The following is a 14,338-nucleotide window of genomic DNA, read 5'->3' as shown; positions in this document are numbered from 1 at the left end:
CTTCATATTCTTTCTCCAGACACAACCCCTATAAGTCAGTTTAATCCAGAGGAATCTAGAGATAGTGTTTAGTTAGTTCTCTCCTTTCAACTTCAATTATTCTTCCAGAGTTGTTATGGCAAGAAAAGTTAAGACCTCTGTTGCAAAGCAAACACCCAAGTATTGTAATTATGGTGACTGAACTTTGATTTTGGAGGTTAGAATCATTTCAGATACATTTGTTTTTTATCCTTCCACCTGGTACCATTGGTAATTTATATTGTAATAAAGTAGTAGGACCCATTAGTATTAGCTAGTTTCATATTATCACACTGGCATAGTGCCAGTATTATTTGGTTTTAGTGACTTTATTCCTTAATGATCTCATCAGGTACACCAATTTGCCATTATATGATATAAGGAAACCTATTATTTTCAGTATTTGAATTTGTTCTCTAGGCATTATAGTGGCCACTGACCTTGAGTATAAGAATTACTATTGTCTTAACATGACAGTCATTAAGTGGTAACTATATATAAGCATTAAAAGAAAAAAAAAGGCCCTGGTGGCTCAGTGGGTTAAAGCACCACACTAAGAAGCTAAAACCACTTCCACATGAGTTTGATCCCGGCCTGCCCCAGAGGTGATCCACATGGCGTGGCAGACCTCTCCTGACCCGCCCGCTGCTCCCCTCAGCAGTGTACTTTGTCAGTCAGCCTGTTCTGCTCCCCACTCTGTCTCTGGTGAATTCTCTCACCGCCCCTGCACCTCTGGCCTGTACCCCAATTCTGTATGTACAAATAAATCTTTAAAAAAAAAAGAAGAAGAAGAAGAAAACATGATACTTCTGCTCTTTTCAAAGAGCTTGCAGTCTAGTTAGATAAGTATTATAAATATAAGTAAAAACTGAAATTATCTTGTTTTGTGTCTGTAAAGTGCTAAAGGGCAGGCCTCAATGGACTTGAGTGACCCAGAGGGCTCTAAATTTTGTTGCAAAGGAAATTAACATTTCTTGAGTGCCTTGCATGTAGTAATGTTAACAAAATTCAGTCAAGTACTAACTAAGGTATAAGCGTGGATAATATTATTACATGCTTTATTCAAATTAAAAATTTTAATTCTTTTAGAATTTTGTAAAATAGAAATAGCTATTTGAAAATACAAAAATAACAATATTCACCTCAATCTTAAAAAATAATTAGATGATAAGAAAATAATAGAACACTTAAAAGACATAAGACTATGAGCTTAAGCTGAGCAACTGTTCTGACTGTATTCAGAACAGTTGTTACTGAAATGAAAGTTTCCTCTTGGTAATCTAGACCTCTTCTCTGCCTTTTCAGATTTTCATGTGCTTCAAATGTGGAATGATTTGTAGAAGGGGATAGGTTAAGTATGGGCAAACCATGATTGTTCTGTTGATAATTATATTTACAATATTTTGCCAACTTTATGAAAATAAATAATGTTCTGAGAAACCAAAGAAGTTTTTTTCTGGCCTTTGTGACACTTATGATCAGTTCCACTTTAGAACTTTGAACTCTTTTAACATGCCATGATTGTATAATTGGCCATCTTCTGTTTATTGCATTTGTTGCTTAAAGGTCAGTTATTGAGTGATTTAGTAGTGTTGATTCCAAAGAGGGAGAATGTGATAGTCTGGCTATTCTCAAAGAATTTATCAAGGCACAAAAAGACAATATTGACTCGTCATTTTAATGATGCTATTCAGTGGCATTAAATATATTGCCACTGAGTGTATATAGTGGAAATAAAAGTCACTTCTAATTCGTAATGCTCTTAATCTTCTTTTTATAGAAACACTTATTCAGTGTAAAAACAGATGCTACTTTGACTCTTTGGTGTCTCTACTACTTGTTTCTGCTGGACAAAGCAGAAAAGGAATTTAAGGCATTTTGTTGGATGCCATTTGAAAATTTTGTAGAAGACTGTGGAGTGCTGTCTGGATCCATCTGTAAAAATCAATAGCAGAGAGAGATTTAGGTCAATTTTTATTATTTTGACAAAGTGAAGTAAGTCAGGAAAGGCCTTTGTAGCTTGCAAGTTCAACTGAAAAGCAACTTTGAGGAAGTAGCTTTCACAGTAAGTCTGACATTTTGGTGAGAAGGAAGAATAGAAATAGAGAAAAAAGGCAAGAAAAACATTTCTATTAACCATACCAAAACCCTGTCTCTTTTATGTATTTGAAACTTATAACACCCTTTAGTGTGTTTATTTACTAAAAGGAACCCTTTTGGGATTGTAAGGGATGAAAACATTTCTCTTACACTGTGTTCAAAATAATTTCCTCTATACTGCATGTGTATATTTTATGTTTACATACTTTATATTTTTGTTGCGTTTGTTAGATTTGATCCTTAATTATTTTTCATTCTCCTAAGAGGCAACCTACACATATGAAGTGCCCAATTTAATTATTGGAAAGAGATGAATATTTTTTTTTTAAGATTTATTTATTTATTCATACAGAAGTGGGGTACAGGCCAGAGGCTCAGGGGCGGTGAGAGGCTTCACCAGAGACAGAGTGGGGAGCAGAACAGGCAGATCGATGAAGTACACTGCTGAGGGAAGCAGCGGGCGGGTCAGGAGAGGTCTGGCTCGCCATGTGGTCTCCTCCGGGGCAGGCGGCAGGCGGGAATCGAACTCATGTGGAAGTGGCTTCAGATTCTTAGTGCTGTGCTTTAACCCGCTGCGCCACCAGGGAGGGCCGAGATGAATATTTTTTAATGTCTCAGGTTTACTTTTGATTTCTTTAGTATGTTGGTTGGAGGGCAAATGTATAATATATAGATGGTTATTTATTATAATTACTCAGGCTTTGCTTTGAAAGAAGCTAACAAAGGATTGATATTTTTACTGGCAAATGATCAAGTAGATATCTCCTTTGGACTTCATAGTTATGCATTTGGCTAGGATTTTTTCATGGGATGATAACATGAAGTTTCACAGTGTTTTGGTCAGTAGTTATTTCCTACCACATCCTAAGCATGTTCATGTTCCATTTCTTGTGTGTTGTTTTTTTTTTTTTTTTTTCCAAATAGTTACTTGAGACTAAAACCCCCACAATCATTTGTCCTTTAACAACTCATTGTTAAGATCAGGACTTGAACTTTCTACATCCACCTCTATTCCTAGATTCAGTGCCCATGCTCCAACTGAAACTGATTTTTGTTTTATCTCTCAAGCACTGTCCTGTTTTTGCTGCAGTCTGACATTCTTGTGATCATTATTACTCCTGTCTGGGAGATGCAATAGTTCTTTATATTGTAGGAAACTAGACTAGAAAAGGAACAAGATTTATGATGAAAATCAAAGAACCAAAGGTTTGCTGTCCAAAACTTGCATTAAGTATAAGAATTGATATTTACCCAGGGAAGTGTTCCCTTCATGTAAAATGTAATGAAGTAGTCAGCTAATTTTAAACTGCATCTGGTGTTTAAGTATTATAAATTTTATATGATAAGCTTTTTGAAGAATGTATATTCTTTGTAGAAAGTTGGTTTAAAAACCAACTAGTTTATGTAACTTCAGAGAATAAAATGAGCAAGTCCAACCTATTTTCTCAGTCTAAGTAAGAGTAAAATATATGAAATTGGATTTCTCATCAGAAACAAATGTTCATTTCTGATGTATTTTAACTCCATGGTGTTTACGGTTACAGCAGCATAGCCTCTTTGGAAAGTTCCTCACATTTTCTTGAAGATTGTTACTTTGTCAGGGTAGAATAATTCTTCAGTCAGGCAAGAAACAAAGTTAAACCCTTAATTGTCATTGTCATTGAATGTTGCCTTTAACTCAGCTAGTATTAAAAGCCTTTGGCAACACCATGACTCTATAGACTACAAATCCTACGGGGATTAAGAAGGTAAAAGGATACTTTGAATACTTTATGCCAAAAATTTTAAAATTCACAAGAAATGGAAAATTCCTAAAATAATTTAACTGAACAAAACTAATACTAAAGTCAACAATAAAAAGCTAATAATAATCCAAATTTTTAAAATGGTCCCAGGATCTAAATAAATATTTCCAACAAAAATATAAAAATAGCCAATAAGCACACAAAAAGTTTTGCAACATCATTAATCACCTAAGAAATAGCTATCAAAATCATAGTGAAATGCTGGTTTACATCAGTCAGACGGCTATAATAAAAAAGATGAATAATAAGTGTTGGTGGGAGGTGGAAAAATGGAACCTTTATACATTGCTGGTAGGAATGTAAAGTGGTATGGCCACTTTATAAAAAACAGTTTGACCTCTTTTCAAAATTAAAATATAGAGTATCCATATGATCTTGCAGTTCTACTCTATGTAACTACCCAAAGAAAATGAAATCATATGTCACCAGAAGATTTTATATGTAAATGTTCATAAGAGTCAAAAAAGGGTAACAACCACCCCAAAAACTATGTTGATGTATCAACTGACAATTTGACAAGATGTCAAATATTTATACAGTTGAGTGCTATTTGGAGACAAGAAGTAATGGAGTAGCAATACATACTAAAACATGGATGAAAACATTATGTTAAGTGAAAGAAGCTAGTCACGAAATACCACCTACTATAGAATTTCTGGAAATAGGCAAATCCATAGAGACAGAAAGTAGATTAGATTAGTGTTTGTCAGGGCTTGGAAGGTGGGAGGAACCGGCAATGAATGCTAATTGTTACAAAGTTGGGGGGGGTATAAAAATGTTTTAAAACTGATCGTGCTTATGATTGTATAACTGTATATTCTAAAAGTCATTTACTTGTATACTTTAAATAGGTGAATTATATGGTCTGTGACCCCTCCCCACCTAAGAAGTTTGATTTATAATTAAGTTCTTCCCACACAGAAAATTCTAAGTCCAGGTATGATGAATTGGAAGACTAAACATTATTTATCAGTTCTCTATAAATTGATAAATATATTCATTATAATTATAGTTCAAAATGCCAGAAAAAAAATTTAAAAGATTACTGCTGTTTCACACAGTACTATGGTGATGTCACATGGATGAATTGGTGGTGAAAAGTTCATGGATATTACAACCAAGATAAAAAAGCATACATTGAAAAATGAAAGATGAAAAAGAAGAGTAAATCAGATCTTCACAGACCAAAATAAATGAGAAAATGTGTACAACTAGATTAATACGCAAATGCAATTCTCTCTCTTTTTAAGAGTATTTTAATAACAGTAAAATATTCTAGCACCATGTGGATTTACTATCCCCTATTGTTAGGTGTATGTGGATATTCAGTTATTCAATATTATAAATAAGTCTGTGAGAAATATTTTTGTACAAAAAAAAATGACTGCTGTTTTATATCTGTTTTGTTCTAGTTACCTCAGGTTATTTATAACAAATAAAATCATGAAAAATTGGGCCCAGTGCACCCTTAAGAAAATGAAAAGGATGGTAGTGATATTGGTAGTACGTTTCTGCCATAATCTCACACTGTAAAGTTATGACCAGAATTGTTTTTTATGAGATTGGAGCTCATGTTCTCCCTCAGACAATAGAGAGATCAGCTGGAGTCAAGCAGGGTAGGTTGAGGAATTTCAAAATTTCAGTTATGAATTATATATAAAAACCATCTTCATTATCATATTTGATCTTACCCTTTTTACTGCACTGAGACCGTTAATCATTATTATTCTTTTGTATTAATTTTAATAAATGTGTTCATTATCCAAAGTTGCACCCTGGAATGATTTTGCTAAAGATATTTTTAAAGCTCAAGCAAATTAAAATAAATCCCTTTACTAAAGGTAGATAAAAGGAGGAAAATTTACCCAAATCTGTGTATTTTTATGAGGTCAGATTGGTAAAGAAAAGTAAGACCAATAAATGTTTTAAATCTCCATTTAATTGGAGGCCAAGTTGTTGTTTTTATGGTATTCCTGTTGGATAGTCTGCAAAGACTGAAGGAACACTGTCAGCTAGTAAATGGTTCTATTACTCATATTCTGGATGAAGATTTAAAGCTAAGCAGGACAATTATGTTGGGGATGCAGCCAGCATGTTTATTTTGTTATTAATTAGGTGAAATAAAAGGGGAATGAATTCTGAAACAAACCCAGCTACTTTGCTATTCTTTTTATGTTTTTTGGCTTCTCATGATAGAAGTCTGTTACACTTAACCAACGCATGGGGGGATGGAGAGTGACTTGTATAGCAGCTGTTGTGTCCCTCCCATTGCAGGGAAATAAAATAAGGCCTGTAGTTATTTATATTTGTAAATGGCAACTATATTCTTTTAAATTATTAGCTGAAACTAGAGCAAAATGAAAATCACACAAGGCTTACTTTTCATTAATATAGAAAAGATGTGAAACAACTTCCCACCCCTTCTTCCTTCTCTCCTTTTATCTTTTAGAAAAAAAATTTAAGTAAAAGACAAAATAAGAAGTCAACATGGGAGTGTAAGAGACTCGAATCTTTTTTGTTCTGATATTTTTCCTCCTACTTATTTCTCTCTCCACATACATATTAGTATTCATTGTTTCCTTATTCATTTGATACTGTGTCAAGCATCATAATCTTATACTTCTAAATGCTTCAGCCATGTTTTTACTAAGAATAATAATATTCTGCATTTGTACAAAATGCAAAAATCCAAGTTTAGTTTTTCCTTAATCCTGTCTGTTACCTGTGTTTTATCAGCATACAAGAACAAAAGAAGCAGTAAGGGGAATTATTAATAGCAGCCACCTACTTCCTAAGTTATTCACCATTATGCAGCTTACAAAAACTAAGTGTGAAAATGAAAGCTTGAGGTTGTTTTTCAAACCAAAATAAACTAATTGATAGATAAGGCCTTGATGTAATCCTACATTAATGTAGTTTTTTTTAGATATCACATATAGTTGAGCCATTTTCCCTGAGCTACTTTTTTTTTTGTTTTATGTCATCTCTACAAAGAATATATTGGTTATTTGTTTTATATAAATTCATACACTTTCAGAGTTGGAATAAATGACCTTACAATGTATACTGTATAACTCATTCTGTAGAGAAGAAGAACTAAGATTCAAGGTCTTTTGACTAGAAATGAGACTAGAATCTAGTTATTTAGTTTTCAAATTCTCACTCATTTTTCTTTGCGTTATTCAGGCCACCTCCTTACAAGTCCTAGTGGCTTATACTGGGTTCTCAATAAATAAGAAGGGTGAATGAGTGAGAATACTATACCTCTCTTTTGAATAAATACTCTTTTCATAAGCAACTTTGTATTTATGCAAATCCCTATCCCCACAAAATCACCTTTTATTTATGCTGAGAATAATTTGTAAAATCATTAAGGACAGGACTTCCTGTTTCAAAGTGGCCTTGTAGAAAATACTAAAATATTTTCATGTAAAACAATACAATGTTTGAAATGTCATTTAAGGTATGTAGCGGGGTGGGGGTAGAGGGGGAGAGAATTGAGTGGATATATATGAAGCAAGGTTGAAAAGTATTGGTATATATAAAAAAGCAAGTGATGGGCATATGGAAGAAGTTGATCACGCTGTTTTTATCTGTGCTGAAAATGTTCATAGTGAAAGATTACTGTATAAATAATTGCCTAGTAAAGGGAGCAGTATCTCTTTTCTCTTGAATCATCTTAGAAGAGAAAGAAGAATATGAAAGAGAAATAGGAGAGATCTTTGCAATTCCAAAACACGATATATGAGGAAAGGCTGCCAGATTCAGTGAAGATTATATAAGCGTTGAGTAGACCTTAAGTGTCACCTGTGGCTGCATATTCCCAACAAAGTGAAGAGAGCAAAGATTTTCTACAAAAGTAACTGGCCTTAGACTTTTCCAAAGCACTATTCACCATTAACACTTTACTTATGAAGTACTCTAGGAAAAATTAATCTAGGGTTATTGTACCAATCCAAATAATTACTCAATATCAAAGCAAAGACATTTTCAACATGCCAAACTTCAGGGGATTTAACACTCATGAATCCTACTCTTACAAGATGTTCAGTCAACCTAGAAATGAAAGGAGAACCTACAGTTCAAGTATTGGAAGTGAACATAGGGTTTATTGATCTTTAAAATTAAGACTGAAACAAATGGAAAGAGTAAACTTTACAAAGTAGAATGTAAAACCTTGATGGTATAGCAACTAACAAAAGTTGGAAGGATGAAGGACAGAAATGATGTAAAGTAATATAAACCCCGTGTTTTTCAGCCTATTATTTTTAAAACCAGTAAATCCAACAGTAGTATGGGGGTATAGTAAGGAAAGAGGTATATAGATGGATGGATTGGATGGATTAGATGGATGGATGGATGGAAGGATAGATGGATAGGTGGATACTAGGAGAAATAATACAATAGACTAAACTGAATGGTAAAAGAGAAAAAGATTGTTAGCATTGTTAAGTTCAACACTGTTCATGCTATCTCTATAAAAACCACATAAGTATGTATATACACTTATATGTCAGGTATGTGTGTGTATATCAGGAGTTGCAGTTGATGGTATTACCACTTTAAATTGATGGCCAGAATAGGCCTTACTCAGAAAGTGAAATTTAAGTAAAGATTTTAAGGAAATGATCTTTACTCAGTGAGGTGGTAGTGGGATATTTACAGGGGCCACATCTAAGGGAAGAGATTAAATACTGTAAAAATATGAGTAACAATGTAAAGTAAAATTTAAATTAATGGAAAAAAGAAATGAATAGGGAAATTTGCTCAAAGAGCAGTTTGATTTCTAATTAAGATTTTAAAAGGGTATCACATTAGGAAAAAAGGGCGTATAAGATACATATAAAGAAAACTTTAAGATGCTTTTCAGGGGCACAAAGACAAATGGAAAATACTCCATTGTTTACAGTATTCTTGGATAAGAAGATTAAACATAGATGTCATTTTCTCTTATGTTAAGCCATGGAATTAATGTCATCTCAGCTTCAAACAAAAATCTAGCTAACATTTATTGACCCCCCCCATTCTATACCATGTTCTATTCTAAGCACTGTATATATATTACTCATTTAGTCCTCTCAGCAACTTTATATAGTAGGTACTCATATTACTCTTTGTCCATTTTGAGTGAAGAATCCAAAGCGCAAAGACTAATAAACTTGCTCAAGGTTGCGGTTAGAGTAAATTACTACATCAGAATCTGAACACAGACAGAATGATTACAGATTCTGTGCTTATAACTACTGAGTGTTTTGATCTTGAAACTAACAGAAGTGTGTGTATGTGTATGTACATGAAAGACAAATAAGCAAAAAAAAAAAAAAAAACAGGAAATTGTTAAAGGAGAGTAATAAAGGAAGTTAGCCCATACTACCAGATATTAAAATGCATTCTACTTTGTAAAGTTTAATATTTCCATTAGAATGTTAGAAATAATGTGGCTCCTAGGATATGAGTAAACAGATCATTTGAGCTGAATAAAATTTTTTTTTTAATTCAGGGCCCTCCCTGGTGGCGCAGTGGGTTAAAGCACTGCACTAAGAAGCTTAAGCCAATTCCTCATGAGTTTGATCCCTGCCTGCCCCAGAGGAGATCCACATGGCATGGCAGACCTCTCCTGACCAGCCCGCTGCTCCCCTCAGTGTACTTCGTCGATTTGCCTGTTCTGCTCCCCACTCTGTCCCTGGTGAATCCTCTCACCATCCGCATCTCTGGCCTGTACCCCATTCACACCAAAAATCTTTTTAAAAAATTTTTAAAAATTCAAATTCATATAGGGATATAGAAAATTATAAAGGTAGCATTTCAAATAAGAGAGAAATGTTAATGATTAATATATGGGACAGCTATGTTAACATTAAAAGGGATTTCTTTTTCTTAACTTTGACTAAGATTAATTCCTAGGGTTTTCTCTGGTGACGAAACAAGTTAAAGCATCACATTATGCAGCTTTCCAAAGCCATTGCAGCACGAGTTCATTCCCCAGCCAGGGAGCTAACCCACATGGTGTGGCAGACCTCTTCTGACCTGCCCACTGCTCCCCTCAGCAGTATACTTAATCCCTAGTGAATCAAAAATTTAAAAGCGAAAAACTAAAGTAGAAGAAGCCATGGCAAAATTATGTACTATTCTCAAAGTAAGGAATGTCATTAATATACATGATGATGCAGGCCCAATAAGCCACAGGGAGAATTTATCAGTAATAAATTTGACATGAAACACAAAAATTGAATGCCTACAAAAATAGCATAAAGTAAAAACAAATTCCAATATTTTGTTGATAAAGATCTAATTTTCTTAATATTTCAGGAACTTCTAAAAATAATATTCAAAGATCAAGAAACATTGAAAATTATTACAAAGGTAATGAATGCTCATTTCCTAGAAAAGCAAACCAGTTAACACTTAAACAAATATATTTTTATTCTCTTTTAATGCAAAAAATATATATTACAACTGTGATAATATACTGTTTACCTAAGATGTTGGCACATCCAAAAGCCTGATGATAAATTGTTTAGTAAGGGGTTGGATACCAAATACTCACCTAATGGCTAAGAGTGTACTTGTTGGCTGTATGAATTCGTTTAACCTCCAGCAAGAACAACTTGAAAGTAGCTTTTACCTTAACTCTCTCTGAAAGTTACTTTATTTTCAAGCATCTGTGCTAGATGTTCACTCTAGCATCATGTGTAATAATAATGATATAATCAATAAACAGTTGTAAAAAAAACTGCCACAAAATTTATTTATCAAATGTATTTCCATTCACACCAAAAACAGTGAGTTAGGAAAAGAAAAACTGGATGAGCAATGGGACTATAGCATGTTACCCACTTGCATTAAAAAAAGAAACTCCACAAATACATACAGATAGTAACATGCTTATATATATATACGTGTGTGTGTGTGTGTGTGTGTGTGTGTATGTGTATACTAGTTTGTCCTTCATAGGATACCTGGATTTAACCAGTTATCTCTGGAGAAAACTGAGTATCTGGGCTTCAGGGATAAAAGGATGATCAATATTAAGTAGAATAGACTTGTTATTTTACTTATCCACTTTTGATTTATATCAATATTTACTTACTCAAAAGAAATAATAACTTAGACATTTAAAATAAAGTCATATTGATGGACTATATGTAAACTATGCTACCCAACTACCCTAAATTCTGTAGTTGAACAGAGACCTATGAAAGACAAACTGAGCCCCTCTGTTTTGTACAGAAAATGGAGAGCAGTATTGAGGTCAGAGATTAATACTGATTTCTAATATGTCACTCTAAGCAAAATATTTTCCTTCTCTGAGTCTCAGCTTTCTCATTTATAGAATAAAGAATAATTCTAATCTTTTTTCTTGCCTTCCAGCATTAGTTTTCAAACTACTTCATGGAGCCCAAGGATTTTGGGGGGGACCCCTTATGTGCTCAAGCAGTACGTTGGGAGTATAGAATTTCCCATCATACCCATCTTTAAACAGAACAACCCTGGATCTCTGAGTATAATTGAGTTTAACTAAATGTTTTCAAGTTAAAAAAAAATAGTCTGAAAGTGACAGTTCACAATAAAGTCATTGTATGTATTAAAGAATCTCAAAAGTGTCAAAACACATTACTGTGTCGTGATCAGCTTCAAAGTAAGCCTCAAGTAATTTTAAATGATTATTTCCATTTTTAATAATTGTCAGCTGCACTCACATTTCTATTTACTCTCTTAAGTTAGAAAGGAGCTGGGAAATTGCACAGGGAAGGATAGAATTGAACTCTCATCTGTGAGCTTAATTTAGTATTATATGCCTATGTGGATTTTCAATGACATACACCTGATATTATATATAATGTTATAATGGAATGCAAAGTTACTTCAGATAAAAGGGATTAATAATATTCACAGGAGGGATATAAAGTCTGTTGCATACCATAGTTGTGGTATTCATTATAGTAGAGTCTTAAGTGATTTTTCTTGGGTTGATGGAGTGGGATATAGTTAAGTCTTCACTTAAAATTATCAATATGTTATTGGAAACTATGACTTTAAGCAAAATGACATATAACAAAATTAGACACTTGATTTAATTTAATTAAACATGGGTTAGGATTGTTTTTTCCTCATCAGTGATATAGCAAAATGCAAGTTCAGGTCCTGGTGTATACTGCATAGCTCTAAAGCTATTGATGATTTAAGTCAATACCATCATTTTTTTAAACTGCTTTTTGGGGGAAGATAAAATAAGTTTGGCCAGTCCGAAACATCTCAGTGTTCTTTCTGAAATTTAATTGTAAGAACCTAAATTCCAGGCCCACATCTACAATGACTCTGAGAAATTGGTAAAAGGAGATACAAGTTTGCGTTATTTCCTTCAAACAATCAGAAAAGGCAGTGATTAGAACTCAAGAAATCTGGTCTGAAGTTGAAAACAAAAACAAGAGGAAATGAACATAAAGACCAGATAAGAATAAATTTATGACCCAACTACGTAGTAACTGTGTTATACCTAGTAAATGATACAGAGGATGTGTAGGCCTAAACAGTAGAAGAAACAGGAAAGCTTAGTTTAGATTTAGTGGCACTGTAAGCTAATATTAAATGACAAAAAAGACGATCTGTTTGCTATGTGTGTATGTAAATGTATTTGTACAAACACAAACCAACATGTTTAATCACCATTACCTTAGGATAATGAGAGTTTGTGAGGCTTTTATTTTCTTTTATTTGTATTTTTAAAATTTTCTTCAAAAACATGTTACTTAAGTAATAAAAAACCTATTATTATATGCATACACATAAATGCATATAACATTTGTTACACTGTTCTAACAGTAGATGTGTCATTTTTATATTTTCTAGGTGCACCAGAGGCTCTCTTCTTGGCAGAATTTGGGAGTTGTTTATTGCAGTACTGTTGTGCCCTCTGATGGTGAGTTCAGGCAACTCCAGTAATATCTATTGTGATTCCCCCACCTTAATTCAATATTTGCCATTCTATACCCAGTATATAAACTTAGACACCATACTCTTTTATAGCATACTTAAGATGGACTTAGAGAAAAAGTGGAGACTAAAGAAGAGAAATAAAATTTGGTGAAATTAGAGGACAAATCAGGGGGAAAAAAACTAATAGACTCATCAAGTTTTCATAGACCATGGAATATTATTATCTAATCTTTTGATTTATGTTTGAAAACTAGCAACATATTTACCATGAAAGCCATGGAGGCACTATCTTTGGTAGTTCCTAGTCACTGGATCTTCATATTATGGATAATAATAAAACACTCCAGCCCCTTCCTGGCACCCGATCTTAGAAGCAATTAAATGTCTTAGACTTCCTTACCATTTTTTTTCTTACCATGGACTCGGGGCTACAAAACTCTTTTTTGATATGGGAAAGGATAAACAACTGTTTGGGGACTTATATGTAGTCTTTGTAAATGTATGTGATGTTGCCAACTGGCACAAGTCTAAATTTTAGCTGGTTTTATAGTAGTAGAATTATATTTACAATTCTTGTCAGTATTACACATATACACTTTTGATTGTTTGCTTAGAGTTCATAAATATATTTTTTGTATGTAAAGTTTAGTTTAATAGAACTAATTTCAGCCTTCTAAGCATTAACTCATAGGTAGTAATCATCAAAAGAACACCCTGCAAATTTACAAGGACTTTTGAAAATTAAGAAATTCCAGATGAATTATGAAAGTCCTAGGAAAGCAAGTATTTATTTAACACTAGATATTTACAGTGTTATATAAGACTCCCTTCCCCAAAGCTATTTAATTGTCTGACTAGATAGAGCATTCTTATATTTGCTAACTCTTCTAAACTTGGAAGAAATATTTGTTTCTGATTATTCATTTGTAGTAAGGAAAGGTTGAAAGGAAAAATAATCAGAATCAAAACAAGGAAAATACTAGTTTTCTTCTTCCTCTCTTCATAGCAAACTGATAAAGTAATATCAATATATTAATTAAAAGACAACACCAAGTAGTACTTCGTTACAACTGAGGAGAGAGATTTTGTTGCTTTCAGTTAACATTTATGCAGTTGTTACATATACAGTGTCAAAATATATCCATATATACTGGTTTATAGAGAGTATTCTTCCTTGGGGAATGGAAAGTTACTTCATTGGTGCTGACCAGAAAATTCCTTCCTGGTCAGTTAAGAATACATTCCTGGGAGTGATGAAACCATGTTGAGGCTAGATACTCAATCATGGTGAGCTTTGCCCAACTGTCTCCTTTTAAGGACTTTCATTTTCTTTTCTTTTTTTTTTTATTAAAGATTTATTTATTTGTGCATACAGAACTGGGGTAGAGGCCAGAATCTCAGGGGCGGTGAGAGGCTTCACCAGAGACAGAGTGGGGAACAGAACAGGCAGATCGATGAAGTACACTGCTGAGGGGAGC

At 33.4% G+C, this 14,338-nt stretch overlaps 1 protein-coding gene across 2 annotated transcripts in view; it reads left to right on the top strand.

The window, feature by feature from the left end:
- Positions 1-14,338, top strand: part of MCU (mitochondrial calcium uniporter) — a 123,625-nt gene that overhangs the window by 86,982 nt on the left and 22,305 nt on the right. For both annotated transcript variants that reach the window (XM_004680786.2, XM_004680787.2), the window contains one exon: positions 12,774-12,843. In XM_004680786.2, coding sequence (XP_004680843.1) covers positions 12,774-12,843 — 70 coding nt within the window. The remainder of the gene's footprint in view (positions 1-12,773; positions 12,844-14,338) is intronic.

Source organism: Condylura cristata, unplaced genomic scaffold (assembly GCF_000260355.1).
Source record: "Condylura cristata isolate star-nosed mole 26May11 unplaced genomic scaffold, ConCri1.0 scaffold00011, whole genome shotgun sequence".
Classification (NCBI taxonomy): Eukaryota; Metazoa; Chordata; class Mammalia; order Eulipotyphla; family Talpidae; genus Condylura; species Condylura cristata.
This window is presented reverse-complemented; position numbering and strand designations above follow the sequence as displayed.